The 18,837-nt window shown below is 41.3% G+C and overlaps 2 protein-coding genes across 2 annotated transcripts in view; both read right to left on the bottom strand.

The window, feature by feature from the left end:
- Window positions 1-9,294, bottom strand: part of LOC139665451 (copine-8-like) — a gene marked incomplete at its 3' end in the record, with an annotated part of 51,216 nt that extends 41,922 nt beyond the window's left edge. The window contains exon 1 of the mRNA XM_071544464.1: window positions 9,209-9,294. Within this exon, the coding sequence (XP_071400565.1) occupies window positions 9,209-9,285 (77 nt within the window). The remainder of the gene's footprint in view (window positions 1-9,208) is intronic.
- A 3,719-nt stretch (window positions 9,295-13,013) lies between these two features.
- Window positions 13,014-17,844, bottom strand: LOC139665460 (kinesin-like protein KIF21A). The gene is made up of 4 exons (XM_071544476.1): window positions 17,731-17,844; window positions 16,565-16,735; window positions 16,082-16,281; window positions 13,014-14,859 (listed from the first exon to the last, which is right to left on the bottom strand). The coding sequence occupies exons 1-4, from the start codon at window positions 17,803-17,805 to the stop codon at window positions 14,769-14,771; spliced, it is 537 nt and encodes a 178-aa protein (XP_071400577.1). The 5' UTR covers window positions 17,806-17,844; the 3' UTR covers window positions 13,014-14,768.
- Window positions 17,845-18,837: the final 993 nt, after the last annotated feature.

Genomic DNA, 18,837 nt, shown 5'->3' with positions numbered 1-18,837 from the left:
CGGCTCTCTAAAAAGCCCTCTCCACCACAGGCAGTCCAGGGGCGTCTGGGCGGTCCGAGCAGAGTGCCTCCTCGTCGCTCATCAAACATTTACGACAGCGGTCCCATCTCGACACCAGAATTACATTTGAAATCCCACCAGTTACATCACAGCCACCTAAACATGGCAGGCCTCTCGTTCCGAGCCTTAAATACCTGTATGTGAGGGACGGTGGGGACTTCCATCTAGGAGCGCAATTGAGATGAGATTTTCCCAGATGTATTCTTAAAAAGGGGGCACATTAAATATGTCTGCCTTCGGAGGTTTGCAGCCGGAGAAAAGAAGGGGATCAACTAGCATTTCATCACAATGGGAGCACATGAGAGCTGAGCTATCTGACTGGAGGAGCATATTACATAATATTTTATGACATTATTTTCTTTACAAAATACCTCAAAAAGAGACATATTCCCTCATTTCTACTTTTACATATTTTATATGCTACTTTTTTATATAATTTTCTGTTATTTTTCTGTTAAATGCGACCTACGGAAGCAAACCACAAGTCAAAAAAGTGATTCTGATTCTGATTCAGTACGAACTTAGTAGAATAGAGTAGAATATCGATTCCATGACCTCTAACAAGCATTTCTGTAAGTGCCACAGTGCCACAAGGGAGACATGAAATCCTAAACTTGATGCTTTGCGGCTAATGGGTGAAGGACGCCCGCCCCATTACCAATAACAATAGCTCAGAGTCAAGGGGATTTCCTGCAGAAATGATAACTGCTGCTGAGGAGACTAATCCCCCTTTTGTAGGATTTCAAAGGATCCACTTCATCTCTGTTCCCCATTCAAGTTTTTTCTCGCTTCCAGTGTAAGGCGTGAATGAGAAATGTCAATCGGCTTTACTGTAAATCAACCTTGTGAAACAGCCCTGAACGCTTTGTACGGCAATTTCCATCCATTCGGTTTCCTCCAAGTAACTTAACACAGGCCATGAGATGGACGCTTTCATCTAAAATACCTTGCAGTAACGTGAGTGCATACAATTTTAGCATGGGTGGCCCCAGTGGGAACTGAACCATTAACCCTGGCAGTGTTAGTGCCAGTCTCTACTCACTGAGCTCCACAGGAGCACAAGTGCACAGCAAGAAAAAAAAACGTATCGCCTACTTGCTTCTTAAAGTCAAAGAGCTCTGGATTGCAGCGTGGGTGGGTTATCCCAATTGCGTAACCTTGCCTAAGTCCTCAAGCTTGACATTCAACCCCCTAGCCAATGTGCAGGCTTACTTTTAGTGCAGTAGCATCTGTCTGTCGAACCCTAAACTGGCTAATAAAGAGCTCCCCTCTCCGAACGCAGGCACAATAATGAGCAGCACAGGCCCGTCCACCTGGGAAGATATCAGATCAATGGGCCAATTGACAGGGTCTGAAGTAAAGTCAGAGCGGCGGTGATCAATCCACCTTTGAAAGGGGCAGAAAAGACCCGAGACGTTCTCTTAAGTCTAAACGATTCTCTCAGACCGGGTGGGGGGGGGTTGGTTGCTTTTGCTGTGGAAAGTGACAGATATTCAATAATGAAGAACTCAAGGAATCTCACACCGCTGAGAGAAAGTCACCACATCAGCAGTCCCCGGGCTTTTAGCATAGGATTAGAATAATAGGCCAAGATCGCTGGGACAATGTAACTTACATTTAATCAATGTCGTGCAACAGGACTGCTTTGTCCATCTCTTATGGTGTCCATCTCTATTAGCCTTCCTCTCCCACTGGGATTATAAAACCATCATTAACATTCAACAGGGTTTGGTGTAAATGGAATGGTTTAAGTAGATATAAATTTGGAGTGTAATGTAAATAGAATTATTTAAGGAAAAATAAAGTAATAATCCACTACATTTTCATATAAATACACATCCATTTTGCTACTCTCTATTGCTGATTGATATAACACAATAGTGATTTAACGTGTATACAGTTCATGAAAGTTTTTGCATTTCTTGTACTAAACACCCGGTGTCTGGTAGGTCTTTCCTGGTAAAAAATCTTCTGGCGCACAATAAGTGATGCGTTTTTTGATGCGTTTCCTGTTTGTTTGGAATAAACAGAAGAAGAACTGGGTAGCTAGCATGAGCAGCGATAGCCACCATGGCTGAACAGACAGAGAAAAGAAAAGAGAGAAACTTCACCAACAGAAAATCCAAGCTCCGCCCACACTGTTTGATTGACAGCTGATCTCTGGGAAGTGGAGTGCAGAAACACCACAGCAATGAGCGCTTGGCACCTAAGATGTCGCCAAAATCAAAACAACGAAACTGATTATCACTTAAAATTGGGATTATTCACAACAACTCTCCAAACAGATGTTACATAATCACATCTTCTCATCATCACTGGGGCTGTTTGGGTGTTTCAGCATCAAACACCATCGCTCCGCTGACCCAGCTCAGGTTGCTCAGTCCCCAGCTTATGTCCTAACAGAGTGCTTCCTATTTAAAAGTCTAAAAGTCTCCTTTGTCATACTTTGATCACCCTAACACTCCAAAGCAGCAACACCATGGACTCACGTATTAACGTTTCAAAGCCTTGAAATGTGTGATGATTTCCATTTTCACATTTTTTAAAGGATGCAGGAAGGCGGAGGCGGGGTGTCTTTGTAAACGGATAATCTCAAGTTTTTCATGGGTTTTACACTCTTGGATGTTCCTTGTTCTCATTAAAAAAGTGAAAACTTAACTATTTGTTATTTTGGCAAAATTGTATTGTCCAGTCATAACATGGTCAGCTTGTGATTTAGAAATCTGACTTGACCAATCATCACTAGAGAAAGCACTAGAGAAAACTATTTAGAAATGATTATCACTTGAAAAAACTTTCCCCTCCCCTCCTCCTCATAGCTGCCAAAACCTCAAACCTGAACAAGAGAAAAATACTTGATGGAAAACATGACATTGGCTAAGTTTGCATGTGCACAATATGGTGACTGCGAGTAAGGCAATTGTCAATTAAGTCGTATAATGATTCCATAATTTGACAACTCTCTATATCCAGTTCACATAAGTGAAGTACTTCTTTCAATTATCCAGAGAGAACTGTGGGAATCAGAGGGATTTTTTTTGTTGTTAAAGTTGTTTCCGGGTTAGTGTTAAATTAATCGCCAATTATTTTGATAATCGATTAATCGGTTTGAGTAATTTTTTAAGAAAAATAAGTCAAAATTCTCTGATTCCAGCTTCTTAAATGTGAATATTTTCTGGTTTCTTTACTCCTCTATGACAGTAAACTGAATATCTTTGGGTTGTGGACAAAACAAGACATTTGAGGACGTCATCTTGGGCTTTGGGAAACACTGATCGACATTTTTCACCGTTTTCTGACATTTTGTAGACCAAACAACTAATCGATTAATCGAGAAAATAATCGACAGATGAATCGACAATGAAAATAATCGTTAGTTGCAGCCCTAGTTCTGACAAATCCTCCATCCTTAGGTTTTTCTGACACATATCTAAAAATGTCACCATCTAAAAACCGCATGATATGCATGTCTTGCAACAAGCGTAACATAAACTGGGTCTCGTCCAAACTCCAAAAGTGTTACTTCCCTTCCACCTCCACATAACAGGGTGACCAAGGTGTTTACATGTCCTAACTGGGGTTTATTAACACCAATCAAATCGGAGCACTCCACATATGTTAGTGCAATTACGCTCACTTTGACTAAGAGCATAATCTCATTCATCATCATCAGTATGGTGTTTACATGGGTCATGACTTCACTCACATTATTGCCTTAATTACATTATAATCACATTCACCAGTATCTCCTGGACGCTGCACACTGCCTGTCTTTGTACATCCTTGATCTTTGGCATCAAATTCTATTCACTAACCCAAAGAATTTCCTCAAATCAGCTTGAAGAAATCCCAGAGGTGCTGAAGAGAAGTGGCTATGCAAAAGATGAAAGCAGGGGAACAAAAGGGGGGGAGGGGGAGGTGTGGGAGATGAAAGCGATGGAGCCGTATCTTCTCTCTGAGGTAACTAGCTGAAGCCACGGTGGCTGGCTGGTGCCTTAATTAGGCCAAATGACTCCTTGAAAAACTCATTAATGCAGCCACTCGGCATGACCCCCACCGGGCCTCCCCGGTGCCCGGCAGGCCCCTTGACCGTCACCCCCGAGACCCCCAGAGAGTCTGAGCGGCTCGGACCCGCCCACCTGATGCCGGCTCGATCTGTTTGGTTTTTACGCTCTCTGCTCTGTTCCACTCAAGTGGTGCGGGATTTGTAATACAATGAACCAATACATTTTAGGCAGTAATGCACCAAGCCGAGGCTCCCGAAACAGCGAGAGCACAGGGCAGGAATTAGTTTAGTCTAGTTTTGTTTCACTTAGTTTCATTTAGTTCCATTTAATTCCACTTTTGTTTAGTTTCAATTATTAGCACACAAATATACCTGGTTATAATAAGGAAAGGAATAGAGTTGAGAGGAAAGAAACCGAGGATCTTATGTGGAAAAACATTGTAGATAAATAGATATACAGAAGAATTAATCTTAAGTAGAATCTTAAGTAAAACTATAAGAAACCACAATGGGTAATCAAAAGAATGAACAAGAAAGAAAGAAAAGAGCCGACAAAGAAATACGGTGATAAATTATATAATGAAACTGCAACTGGAGGAATTTTTTCTTTGTTTTTTTGCACCTCATTATAAATAACAATGTAAAGTGCCACAGAAAGCCTTGGTGCTCTGACTTTTTTTTTTCCCCTCAGCAGAATTCAGAGTGCTTTTTACATAATTTTAGCCCTGTGTTCATTTGACTAAGGCTCAAGCAGGAACCATCAACCACAAGACGCGCAGCAGTCTGACCATCTTAGGGCAAAGCAGATCTGAGAAAACACATTATGGGCAAAAATCAATCTGTGTGGTCATCCTATAAAAATCAACAAGAAATAACTGTTTATAAACTACACATGATGACCAACTATGTAATTTTGTAGAAAATAACAGCTTGTTGACCTTTCTTGTGGTTCATATCCCTTGTTGACCAATTTGTATAATTTCTGTTTAGATGATGTTATGGATGTGGGAGTGCTTTGCTCTCTGCTGTCATGCTACCTGCTTCCTTTTCCCAAAATGCACTGGTGCAGTAACATTTAGTTGTTACTGTTACATTACTATTAAGTCTTTATATCAAAAGCTCTGCCCCTTTGAATTGAGAAGTCAGAACACACGTCCAATCCCATATTATGTTTAAATGTAGATTATAGTCAGAACCTTTAAAGTCACAAGGAAACGGCATTTTGATGGTTTTCTTGGTTACATAATTTGACGTATTTCCAGTGGAAACAGGATGTTGGGGCGGGGCTTAATGCAAGGAGGGACGGTTCAAAAGTGAGCGAGTTGGACCAGAACAAACATGCAAACTGACTCGGTGCTTTGCACATAATCTTGAGAGTCACATATTTCGGATTCTTCAAAATGAAGGAAATTTCAGTCACTGGGAAGCAACCATGGTGTCTTAGGAAAAGGAAACAGGGTTTTCCAGGTTGGGACTGTTGAAAAAAAAAAATGTGCTGGCATTATTGGTTGGGATGTTTATGTACAGCTACTGGTACAGCATTAAGTAACCACTAGAAATACACTGGGCATCCTGGTGGCTTAGTGATCTAAGGGCAGAAACATAGTTTACTTTAATTCCGCGTTCGCAAGATGGCCGACGTGTATCCTGCAGTCGTTCGGAGCGTTCTTTGAGCACGTCCTCAAAAATTAACGCTATGCGAGTATGTGAACAATGCCGTTCGCAATGCAACCACTTTCTGTACGTGTAGAGTAATAAAATGTCAGTATGTTTCCAGCCTAAAGTGCGTACCATGTAACCGCAACGTCCAGGGTTCGAAAGGACCGTTGTCGCATGTCATTCCGCTCTCTCTCTCTTTCCTAATCTTTCCTGTATACCTCTACTGTAAAAACGATAATAATAAAGGCAAAAGCTGAGAAAAATAATCTTAAAAAAACCAACAAAGACACTGTTTTCCGCAAAGTAAAAGTAAGATATGAGAGGATAAATATTATTTCATTTTTCATGTTTTTGGGCATTTATAGTTAAATAGGTGTACATTAAGATATGTAGAATGATTGTGGCTAACGAGGTGAAAAACTCATTTTTCGTTTCATTGCGACTTTAAAGGAAAACAGGATCAACAGAACGGATGGATCTTTCTGGGCAGCAGCCTGTTGTGACCATTTTGCCGCCTTCTTCAAACCATTTCCAACATTCAAACACTGACTACTGAAGATTACGTCACTCTAGCCTGGTCTCGCTAAAACGACTGTGTCTGATAAACACAACATAGTGTTCATGCCTGCTGTGCATGTACAGTAGCCTCTAGTATGAAGCTGTTTACAGGGAATGTGTATACAGTACAGCTTCCCTGTTCCCATGAGTCTTTCTGTCTCTTTCTTCGCCTTCCTCAAGGAAAGTGCACCATCCACTGTGACACATCGACCCGCCTCTCAGCAGGTCAGCGTCCGGCTTCAATACAGCCACATCACAACACGTCAATTCTTCGATAGGATACCCTTCCCAACTTTTGTGCCCAAAGGTCACGGCTATCTCTCTGCTGTGGACCGCTCAGATCGGATGACAGTCGCAGCGACGAGATTCCAGACGTCTTTGTGCGCACATTCTCCGAGGAGCAACCATCCGCAGGGCCGTGTCTCTTTGGATTCTGCAACTCTAAAAGCCTGCCGGGGCCCCCCCATAATATGCAGGCACAAAGCCACACTCCATCAAGCTCTGGTGTGCGTGTGTGTGTGTGTGTGTTTGTGTGTATTATCCAGGGCTGGTGATCAAGAGTGATAGGCGCTCATCAATCAAATGGGAATCTAGTATGACTGCGTGCGGTTGCAGGAGACTGGGGACGTTCTCCTCATTGACGTAAAATATTGGACTTGACTTAATCAATCTGTCAGCTCTTCTGCTCCACTACACGCCTGATGAGTCTGGGGATAGTTTGGATTTATCGAGTGAAGCGGGACTTTATTGTAGGACGGGATCTAGCTCGACCGGATGCTTCACTAGATGCAGAACGACCAAGATGGAAAATCCACACCAGCCACCGGCTAAATGCTGCTAACTTTGTTTTGTCGAGGCCGGGACGGGTGTCCGCTCTGCCCGCCACTTGGGCAGGAAACCAACCATTGTTTCAAGGTTATTTTCTGTTCTAAAAATACAAATTGGATGGTTAAACAGTGAATGTGTTTGGCGAATATTGGAAACAACCAGCCACTGTGGCTTACAGACAAAAAGGTCAGTTTCCTGCTTTGACAAAGACTCTCGGTACTTAGGATGAATGTTTTCGCTGGAGTCTCCTCTGAAGTGAATAAAAAAGTGTTTAAAGGTGCAATAAGTAAGATTTTTCCTGCCCCATAGCACAAAATGACCATAATATATCTGCGGGTGGTTAATAAGGTTGTTGTTCAATACCAAAGACTCAACGATTACTTGGCTAGGTGAACTCCATTTTCAACTCGCATTTTCAACTGCTGAAAGATGGAGGACTTTGATACGAGCGAGCGACCGGAGTCACAAGACATTTCGTCCTCAAGCCAAAAACGCAAACGACAAATCGGTATTATTATTACAGTATTTAGCAGGATGATATTTCACCTCTTCTCTAGACATTTCTGTTGGATCTTTGCTCTAATTAGCTAGCTTTCTCCTCTCTATTGTGAAAAATGGGACTTTATTATTTCTGTCCATTACAGGCTAAAGATCTGTTGATGTTGTTGCAGTTCCTACTGGTTGCCAATAGAGGTTGACAGAAATCACTGATTACTTAACACCCCTTTAACTCCAAACTGCTGTCATTTGGGGAAATGTTGCTACCTGAAATGTATCTGTCAATACATTGTGTCAAAAATATAAACGACTATATCTTCCTATGTGTAAGTATTTTGTAAGCAAACGTCTAGAGATGACTCACAACTCAAACCGTAACCCATAATCTGCTTTTCTTTCATGCCAGCGATAATTTAATCTAACCAGTTATTATTAGCTACTTCCAAATGGTGATCATATCATTTCAGAAGGAATATCTTCCTAAGCTTATGAGGGAGAGTGACCGCTAAATCGATAAGATCATTACCAGTCTGGCTTTATTCCCCAAAGTCTCCCTGCAAATTGTCAAGCTGCTGGCCTTTATCTTACCAACATAAAACAGCAACAACAGCTTTTTTTGTACAGCTGGCTGACTTTCAGCTACTGGAAGCACAGTGCTGTCCAATTTTTTTTTTTTTTTTTTTTAATCTCAGTGGGGTTCATTATTCGCCTCAAACCATGCCTTGGGAGAATCAGCTCCCCAATAAAATAACTAATAAAAAATGAGATAGATAGATAGATAGATAGATAGATAGATAGATAGATAGATAGATAGATAGATAATTCACCAAAAATAAAATAAAATTTAAAACTTCAGTACCCTGGGTTTGAGATGTGCCCGGCTCCATATTCAACTCCTGAGTCTCCATGGACAAACACTACAGCAGTCACAGCCTTAAGCAAACAGTCCCACTCTTTCACTATTCTATAATCTTTCTTTTTTTTCCTTCATGCAAAAATCCAATGAAAATCTAGAGAGAAGACGTTTTTATATGTGAACGCACACTTTTGTTTCCCTGTAAACAGCCTAATGTTGACAACTGATTCCCACACTGCTGGCTGGCTGCATCATGAGCAATGATGTAGTGGTAAATAAAAAAAGGAGTGTATACTATAGCCTCTAGTTGGCGACCATCATTAGGCAAACAACCACAAATACGGACAAAAATCAGTTACATTTACAGAAGAACATGAATTCATTAAAAAGCCCTATCCTCATATAACTTACACCTGTTTGACACGACTTACTATGACGGATACAGGACATTTACCTCATATAAACCAGGCTAAAAAAAGAGGTGGGTAAAGTCTATCCTGCAAATAAAAAAGGAGGATAAAGTGAGTTTTTGGTGCGTTTAGCCTCCATGCCTCCCTGGTTATGAGACACATCCATCCAACTAAACATTTTGGTGAGCTGAAGTGACCAACAATGCTTCCATGCCAAGTGTAACAGAGAATACTGGAGAATAAATACACACATACACACACGTTTCTTCCTCTTACAACAACAGCATGGAAGGAGAAGAAGAGAAAAGGAGCATCCAGCGCCGTTTCACTCACCTGCAAGATACAGTGAGTTCAACTTTGGTGGCAGGTATGGCAGCGGTGAAAGGGTCGAAGTCCCCAATACACGCCATATTCACCGAGCTACTCGTCGTCCAAATCGCGCTGTATCCGGTGCCTTTTCGGTGGCATGAGGGGAACCGGGGGGGGGGGTGGGGGGGAAAGATAAGATTGACGCTTTACAACGAAGCTGCGAGCCGTTTTTGACGCGTGAAGCCCGGAGAGAAACGTGGAGCTGCAGCGCGGCGTCGCGTTGTGCGCCCCGGTGCTGTGGATGAGAGGCGGAGCGGAGGGAGGGAAGAGCGCTGTGTGTGCGTGTGTGTGTGTGTGTGTGTTTTATTATACTTATAAGGACCGCATGCCATCACAAGGATAAAAACTAAAAGATGAGGAAAATCCTCCAAAGTGAGGACATTTTGTTGCTACTCGCTTCCTTAAAGGGCTACTTTAGGGTTGGGATTTGGGATTAGGGTTAAGATTAGGATTCGGTTTAGGTTAGGGCACTTTACATTCAACATTTTCATGCTCAGTCTGCAATAGTAAATCTTCCTTTGGTACTGCCAAAGACCTATAAATAGGAAGAAGCATGTAAACCCAGAAGCTTCCAAGCTTTTCAGGTTGCTTAGATGGCTAAAGTAATTTTTACAGATTAGAAAACAGTTATGGTAAATCTCTTTCATAGTTAAGGTAACTATCTTTCACCAGCTATTGAAATTAAGGTAAGTATTTTTCACCTGGATAGCATTTTTCTACAAAAGGATCCTTTTCGTAACATGGTTAGGGTAAGGGGTTCAGGAAGGAATGGAATCAGTGAAGATCCTCACAAGTAATACAAATGTGTGTGTATGTGTGTGTGTGTGTGTGCAGGGGTGCTGCTAATGGAGAGAGGGGGGCACCGAAGAAGAGGGGGCCCTTCAGACAGGCGAGGTGATAATGTATTAAAGGGGCATTCAGTACTATTTTGAAGTAATTTGATGTAATAGAGCCTAAGGATGACAATAACATTAGTCTGGTTTCCCTGATCATACTCAGGAGAGGCAACTGAGTTATAATCATATTTGCAGGTATGGATGCAATCATCAGTGTTGATTGTGCAACTGGAAAGTAATATAACCAACAGTGTAAAAACATTACATAACATTACTAATAAATTAAGAAATTATATTACTTTTGAAATTAGAAACGCTTAATGAGCAATGTATTACTTTGTGTGTGTGTGGGCAGGGATGGGTGTGTGTGTGTGTGTGTGTGTGCGTGTGTGTGTGGGCGGGGTGTAGGTGTGCAGAAGAGGGAAAAGTGGGACAATAATCACTGATCAAAGATAGTGTTTACATGAAACCCTCTGTTGCAGTAAGACTGGAAACGCCTGGGGCTGCCAGGTAATCAACCATACATAAAGCTGGCCTAATTATGGATTAATTAGGCTGCACACAGGTTATTGTTATTCTGACTCGGTCTATATACTTGCAGCCTGTACAATACAATTTATTCCCCTCCCACACGAAGCAAGTTACTTTCTTCAACAATGATACACTGTCAGGAAAAAACGGTATGACCTTCTGTCACTGGGGTGCTAGAGGGTCAAATGCACCGGTATGTTCTGTGTGTATGGAAAAAAAAGTTGTGGAGTGTAAACAAGGAGCTCTTTGGAAGGATGGGTTTGGAAGATTTAGCTAAGAACTGTGGAAGAAAAAGCTCAGTTTACCTCTTGCGTAGAGGTGTGGGGTTAAGCTGGGTCAGATATGATTTCTGAACAGAGGAGATAAAAAAGGATAAAATATGATAAGTTCTCTGTAAATTTGCTTGTTAGTGTGTCTATGTATTCGTGGGCCTATTGCACTAAGTCCCTATAGGAATATCAAAGGATGATAAGTCGATTGATTGATTTCTGACCCATCTTAACCATCAACACCTCCACCACAGCTTTTTCTTCCACATTTCTTAATGTATGGACCAGGACTGTGCATGCCCAGCTCACTACTCATTATATACATAGACCTAGGTATTTATAGCCCAGTCTCAAAATAGAAGGGTAAGGCAGAGTTGATAAAATTGTCATTTCACAGCCAGTAAAGGCTATATGCTCGGGGTTTGGACAGCGGTGCAAAAGTGACGCGCCGAAGCCAGATGACAAAGACCACCTGAGCAAAACAAACTCAATTAACCAGTGGCAGGTTTTGGTACCGAGCTCGACCCCTTGAGCTAAAAATGGCAATATCTGTGTCAGCTTTAATTAGGCCGAGGCTAGAGAGAGAGAGTTCAATCGGTGGGTCAAACACCTGTTAGATCTGCAAAACAAAGGCCCATGTGCTATAAATGTCTAAAGTCTCACTTATTTGCATGCCAGCCCTCACCATGCTCAACATGCATGGTCTTATCATCATCCTATGATATTCCTATGGAGACTTTAGTGTGTCTATTGTACTAACTAGTGAATTTACAGAGACCTGGGAGTGGGGGGTTCTCTTGTAGATTTATATCTTGTAGACAGCATGATATCCTCTTTAGTCTCCATTTGTGGGTTGATCTGATTTGGGCTTTTTTTATGAATGCTCACCTTGGATTATGGCACAAAGGATTGCAACATCAAATCTTGTCTTTAGTTAAAAGTAGTACTGTTGTCGAGTAAAATGTGCAGAATAGTTGTAAAATAATAATCTACTAGTAAGTTGTAGAATCTTATTGAACTTGGCTTAATGGGCATATATCACTGAAACTGTTATGCAATTATGTAGGTGAAAACAAACATCACATGTAGAGCTGCAACAATTAATCGGATAATCAATTAGTTGTCAACTATTAAATTAATCGCCAACTATTTTGATAATCGATTAATCGGTTTGAGTAATTTTTAAAGAAAAATAAGTCAAAATTCTCTGATTCCAGCTTCTTAAATGTGAATATTTTCTGGTTTCTTTACTCCTCTATGACAGTAAACTGAATATCTTTGGGTTGTGGACAAAACAAGACATTTGAGGACGTCATCTTGGGCTTTGGGAAACACTGATCGACTTTTTTCACAATTTTCTGACATTTTATAGACCAAACAACTAATCGATTAATCGAGAAAATAATCGACAGATTAATCGACAATGAAAAGAATCGTTAGTTGCAGCCCTAATCACATGGAATATTGGACTATACTCTGATACACACATTGCGTGTAATGAGAACACACACACAGCTAAGTGGCAGTACTGTATGTGGCATCTTGTCTACTATAGCACTTTTACATGATCAGCATATTTGTTGCATCTGTTGTCTGAACGCTGCAGTTTTGACCCTGACTCTCCTTACTGCAGGTTGCTTGTAATGTGATTCTAAAAATTTAAGCATATTCTACTGTTGCACTTATTGTAGCTGAATGCCTAAAATGTGAATGCAAATATTTTTGGCAACTGATAACTCTTAGGATTCTTCTTAGTTCTACTGTCCCATACTCAGTCCTGTAGGTAATGCTACTGCCATCTTGTGGTCATTTCAACACATTTAAACAACCAGAAAAATACTTCCCTCTCTTAATCCATGATCTACTTCACAGTGAGTAGTTTTACTGTGGTGAGAAACATAGCTGGGAACAAAATCAGTATACAGGAAAATGAACAGGAGTTGTATGTCCAAAAAACTGAAATCCTAAAACAGAAATACAACTGTAAAACTCGACTGTAGCTTTCCGAGTAGGCACCCTACCTAACCTAGATTAATATCAGGACTACTTGTGTAGATTGTTTGTAAATGACTGATAGGACCAAGAAAACCACACAAAGCTGTTTTTTGACAGATGGCATTTATTCTCACCAGGCATCTGACATTAGAATCGCTACAGAATCAGCCATTTGGGAACAGCTACTAAAACTCCAGAGGGGAACGTCCGGGATATGTTGAATAAGTACAGCTTAATGAACAAAAACAACCAAAAGCAGGCCACTAAACATAACCTGCTACCTCACTGGAGCAAAGGCTCCGTTCATTACAAAGCATTACGCTGCTCGCAACGCCGTCTTCCTGCCAATTCTGGTCCTCTCGGTTCTGGTGTGAGACTGCATTCAGGTTGGTGGTCCCACAGAACGAACATTCAGTCGGGTTTTTGTTAAATACATTGGTTACATACATTAGTTATGTACTTGAATAATGCCTACTGTTCCACTGAACATTCAAAAGCGACGGCACACAATCTTGACAAAGAGGCCAGTTATAGAGGGAGACCATTACTGTTCCCGGGAAGGTCCCAAAAGGACCAGAATTGGGAGACAGACGTCCGTCTACATGGTTAGGCTTACAGCACAGGCAGAGATTGAAGGCCCCTCCTCTCAAAAAAAAGATACAATTTTATATATATATATATATACACAGTACATCACTACGGTACCAGGCGGACCTCACCCGGAGTCCAAAACAAGAAGCCCTCTTAGGGTTTTGAAGGTGAGCACACAATTTAGCAGCATGGGATTAAGATGAGAACTCAGTAGTGGGGTTTGGTGAGGGGTTTAAAGGGTGACAGCAACATGTGGAGAACGAACATACATTGCTACATACGATGAAACACGGACGAGTGTGGATATCCTCAAACGCTGAACCTGCATATAGAGAGTTAGGAAGGATTAATTCCCCAGAAAAGACTAGTACTGTAGGTTTTTACAAGTGCTTAAGAGTGAGTTGTGTTACTACTGTAGTGTATTTGTGTTCACAAGTACAGTGCAGGACAGTAAAGACAAGTTTCACAATTTTGGTCGCCGATCTTAAGCAGCTGCTGAAATTGGAAGAGGGAACACAGAAAAAAGCAAGAGAGAGAGAAAGTTAAGGGGAACGGTGATTTGTCTTGTTCACATAAAGCCACTTTTGTTATTTTTGGGGAGGGGAGCGCGGGGACATCGGTTCTGCTTACAGTGCAGAGAAACAATCCGTTCCCATGAAACCGGAGAACTGGGTTGTGAAGACCAGCTACCAACCCGGTATCTCTACCAAAGTTTTCTCCTCTACTGTCTCCACTCATTCTCTCTTTCCATCATACGTCTATTTTTTCCCCACAAAACACACTGGTACCCTGTTTTTCTGGGTAAGTGCACGTCTATGGGAGTATTGTATACTGGCACAGCACTAAATGTAAGCTGAGCAGCAGAGTTATCCCTCTGTGAGTGTGTTAGCCACGTTCGACTCTTCAGATAATTACATGTCTTGTGAGTAAATGTGCATGTGTATGACCTTACTGAGTTATTGTAGTGAGTCTGAGGCGCAGACCGAGCAAAAGAAAAGAAAAACAAAAAAGACGAGAGTTTATTCTGCAAAGAGTCATCGATAATACGTAGAATAAGAGTCTGAAAAAAGACTGTTGTTCTAGCTTCTGCTGAGATTTTTTTTTGTATTTCTTGTCAACTCGGTCATCAAGCTTACATGGTGTGTGTGTGTGTGTGTGTGTGTGTGTGTGTGTGTGTGTGTGTGTTGGGAGTCAGGTGTGTGTCGGGCTTTAGAAGTTAGGGGGGTCAAAGTGCAGGGCAGCGGCATCACAGGCTGCTGTTAAGTGTCCTTCCAGTGTAGAGGCCAGCAGGGGGCGCTGTGTTCAGTTACTGGCCACCTCGTCTGCATTGTCAACCGTCTCTAAGGTGCTGTCCAGGCCGCCGCGGGCGCGCCAGATCTTCACCGTCCGGTCACTGCAAGACAGGAATATCAAAACGGTAAGATGTTGACGTTTATGCTGCAAGACAGGGAAAGAAAATGACACCAGTGATGCCAGAGGAATGACATCAAACCAGGAAACCGCCGTATAAAGAAATTATCCAACCACACCCTGTTTTTTATTTTTTTTATTTTATTTATTTTAGTTGACTTTATTATCATTATTATTATTATTATTATTTTTCTTATTCTTTTCCTGTTAATTTTTTTTATGTGGTTATTGCTGTTTGTTTGTCTTATGCTGATGTTGTTTTTCGTATAATATATTTACTTATACATTTTCTGTTAAAAAAGAAAAATCAATAAACATATTGATTACAACCACACCCTGTGAGGCTTTGCTGACAATATAATCACGTCTTTTTGCTTGTTGCTTCCTCAGGTTCGCTTACTAACTGCACCAATACCTCACAGGTGTTTAAAAAGACTCGGGTCCAAATTACATGACTTGAATCCTCATCACATGATCACACCATCAAGTAATATCTATATATTTTTTTTGCACAATTACAACATTTAACAATATAATACATAAGAAAGTGAAAAGGAAACATATACCAAAAGAGTATAGGATGCACCAGATTACAATTAGGTGACACAGAACCCATTAATCAATGACATGAATCAATGAAATAGCTATAAGTGGCTATACATGGGCGTGATCCAGGGGGCTGCCATCTTTAGCATGGATAGAAACTGGCAGGTAGAGATAGGTAGACTGAGATGGTGCGAGAGGCTGGAACGCTTCTCAGGTTCTCATGTTAAAAAAGGTCAAACTGATTTGGATCTTGTTCTTGGATGTTGGATTGATCTTCTTCTATAGCAAGGAAAAACGGGGATCCAAAGCACTCGATAAACAGTCAAAAAAGCATTTGTTCTATTGGCTGTCAATAAAACACACAGAAAAAACATTGATCAATACATTTCGACCTCATGGCTCTCATCAGGGTCAGATGAAGCTCCTGATGAGAACCACAAGGCGAAGACATGTTGGCCAATATTTTTTAACCTTCTTTTATTGACAGCCGATAGATTATTTTTTGACCGATTACTTGGTGCTTTGGATTCCTATTATTCATTGCTTTTGAAGAGCATGGCAGCAAAAGACAGTAGAAAGAGACAGAGAAAGTGTGTGTGTATGTGTGTGTGTGTGTGTGTGTGTGTGTGTGTGTGTGTGTGTGTGTATGTGAGACTCACTCGGAGGCGGTGAACAGGTGGCTGCTGTTGGTAGAGATGCTGTTGATGGGACTCTCGTGACCCTTGAGCTCCCCCAAGGTCCCCAGCGTGTCCGTATGCCACAGTTTGAGCACCCCTCCCCTGCAGCCGCTCAGCAGGGCCGGGGAGCCGGGGACGACGCCCAGGGCGCACACCCAATCACGGTGAGCGTTGGGCACTTGCTGTTGGAGAGAAGATTGAAAATACAGTATGCAATCACACATGCATATTAGTCAGGCTTTTTTCAGTCATAACAGTCTTCATTCAGATTTTGTTCAAAATATTGCGATAATATTGAATCGTGAACCCAGGATTGTGTATCAAACCAAACTGTTAGCTGAATGTACTGTTACATCCCTTCTAATCAATTTCCTCAATACTTATTTAGTATATCACTCATTATTTCAACACCGATGTTCCTCAGGGATGCATTGTGGTCAAAGCCGCCTTGTAAACCTCCAGTACCTGCAGCAGGTCTTTGCGGTCCAGGTCCCACTTCTTGATGCCGTTGTCCCGGGAGCCACTGAACAAGATGTCCCCCTGGACCACCAGAGACTCGATGCCGTCGTAATGTGGCGGTTCAAAGTTGTGCGTGGGGCTGATGCTACCCAGAGAGCCTTCAGTCACATCGAACAGCTGCAACAGAAAAATAGACTAGGTGTTAAAGGTGCTACAGGCAGGATTTTCTATAGAGGTTTTGCAGTTGCGCCACAAATCTCCTACTAACTGCTGTTGGCGCCATCATGGTCCAGAGGAAAACTAGCTACTGTACGCAAATAATGTCTAAATACTTTATATAGCAACTGGGCAAGAAAAAGAGATACTGCAAAACGGTAGTTGTGGTGGGTGTAGGTCACTTCAGTAATGTTCTAAGTTAACAAGAATAGGCTAGTCTAATGAGGTAAGATAAGATATCACTTTATTAATCCCTGTGGGGAAATTCGGGAAAGGAACTGCGATGGCCGGGAAGATTTGGTTTGGTAGATTTGTAGGTAGATTTGTAGAAGGTATATTTGTTTCCAAATTTAAGAAACTGTCTTAGTCCTAGTCTCTACTCCCAAACTGAGTTGTAGCTTGAAAAGTCAGTTCTGTGAACCCATGTTTGGCTTTGTTAGCTAAATCAACTGATGCGACCTCAAGCCACTACTAAAGCAAGCTTCTACTAGATACATTCACTAGTGTGAAAATTAGATGTGTTAATAAGACAGTTGGTTAGCTGACCAAATACTATGGTTAGCTATCTAACAAGCTGACAAACACAAAATCAATCAGTGGCGAAATGAAAGGCCCAGTCAAAAACAGCACAGAAATGTACCATGTCTATTCAAGTCGTATTCTGACCGAGTCATATTCAAAACTATTGTTGCCCAAGAGCTGAGGACCTCAAATATGGCCGCCAGAGGGTGTGCTGCCCTCCATCTCTGCATAATGGAGCCTGATTGACTTCACTAGTCATTGCACTGTATTCAATGGATTGCTTTTATTTATGAATCTTTTGTTTTAACCATGTACCATATTTTCATGCCAAAATATTTATATACTGCCTTCTTAGCCAGAGCTCACATGAAAAAGATGTCAATCTCAGTGCAAGTGACCTGGTTGAGAAAATAGATGAATCACTGGACACACACCTTGATGTAGTGGTCCTTGGACCCGGTGATCACCAGGTCTTGATTGTTTCCTGTCTGGTCCACAGTCAGACACATGACCGGACCAAGGTGACCGGTGAGTTTCCCTGTGGACGCAAATCTGGCAAAGAGACAAATGTAAATCGATGAAGAGTCAATAAGTTAACCCCCATGTCCCTGAGTTTGGTCTGCTACAACCACAGAGGGGAAATCAGGTCAAAACCTAATTACATTTAAGGACATAGAGTGGTGGCCCTTTATAGCTCAATGGGTAGAGTATGTCACCAACTCATTGTGGGGGTAATAACTCACCCATGCTAAAAAGGAATCAACTCCTAGCACTGTAAGTCACATTAGATACAAGCGTCCACCAACTGGCGTACATTACGTTACGTTGATATCTATATACACATGATAAGAGAATGCTAAAATTAGTACAGATGGTAAAAATGGAGGAAATGCTGCCATGTACAAAGGTGTCACTTAAGTAAACAAAACTTGATACATTGTTCTTGTCAAGCATGTTGATTTCAAGTTATTTTAATGCTTCTCCATACTATTATTTCTCCAGAGGAACAAAGAGGCAATTTATCAAAACTAATACAACTATTTGACAATGATGGACGACAGCTTTGGATTAGATACCGGTCAGGTTTTCAAATTGGATGGCATCCTCAGCAGATCGAAATTGGACTTTGAATTATAACTCATGGTGCGTGTTATGCATCCTAATATGGGCTAAGAGCATCACAAGGAGCAAAGAAATGCTAGGAATGAGATAAGAGACTCTACTGACATTGTCCCATGAAGGTCTGGGTATCGATACACAATACCTCAGGTATGTATGGATTATTGGTATTGATTATGACTTTACGGTATCAAAAAGTATCAACTGATATCAAAAAGCTTCAAAATAGATTGGCATCTTACAATGAAAACTCTGTTTTGCTTTGAGTTTGTGGATATTTTGACTGAAAAACAATCAACTGAATAGCATCTAATTCTATATAGAAAAGTAGCTAAGCTCTAAATGTTACACTGAAAATAATTCACTCAATCACATAATGAGATGTTCTTTCATTTAACAAAGAGAGAGGTATCAAAAAGAAG

The sequence above is a fragment of the Centroberyx affinis genome, unplaced genomic scaffold (assembly GCF_046629955.1).
Source record: "Centroberyx affinis isolate AG114_WGS23_722 - 3 ecotype Tasmania unplaced genomic scaffold, CSIRO-AGI_Caff_v1 ptg000248l_1, whole genome shotgun sequence".
NCBI lineage: Eukaryota > Metazoa > Chordata > Actinopteri > Beryciformes > Berycidae > Centroberyx > Centroberyx affinis.
The sequence above is the reverse complement of the archived record's forward strand: the minus strand, read 5'-3'. Positions and strand labels throughout refer to the sequence as shown.

What these genes read in the sequence shown, in the direction of transcription:
- LOC139665460 (XM_071544476.1), bottom strand. Translation starts at nt 17,805, where the DNA reads ATGTGTCTGACTGTGGACCAGACAGGAAACAATCAAGACCTGGTGATC. An exon ending in ACCGCAAAGACCTGCTGCAG is followed by an intron (nt 16,282 to 16,564) that starts GTACTGGAGGTT and finishes TCTCTCCAACAG; the next exon opens with CAAGTGCCCAACGCTCACCG. An exon ending in CACCTGTTCACCGCCTCCGA is followed by an intron (nt 14,860 to 16,081) that starts GTGAGTCTCACA and finishes CCTGTCTTGCAG; the next exon opens with TGACCGGACGGTGAAGATCT.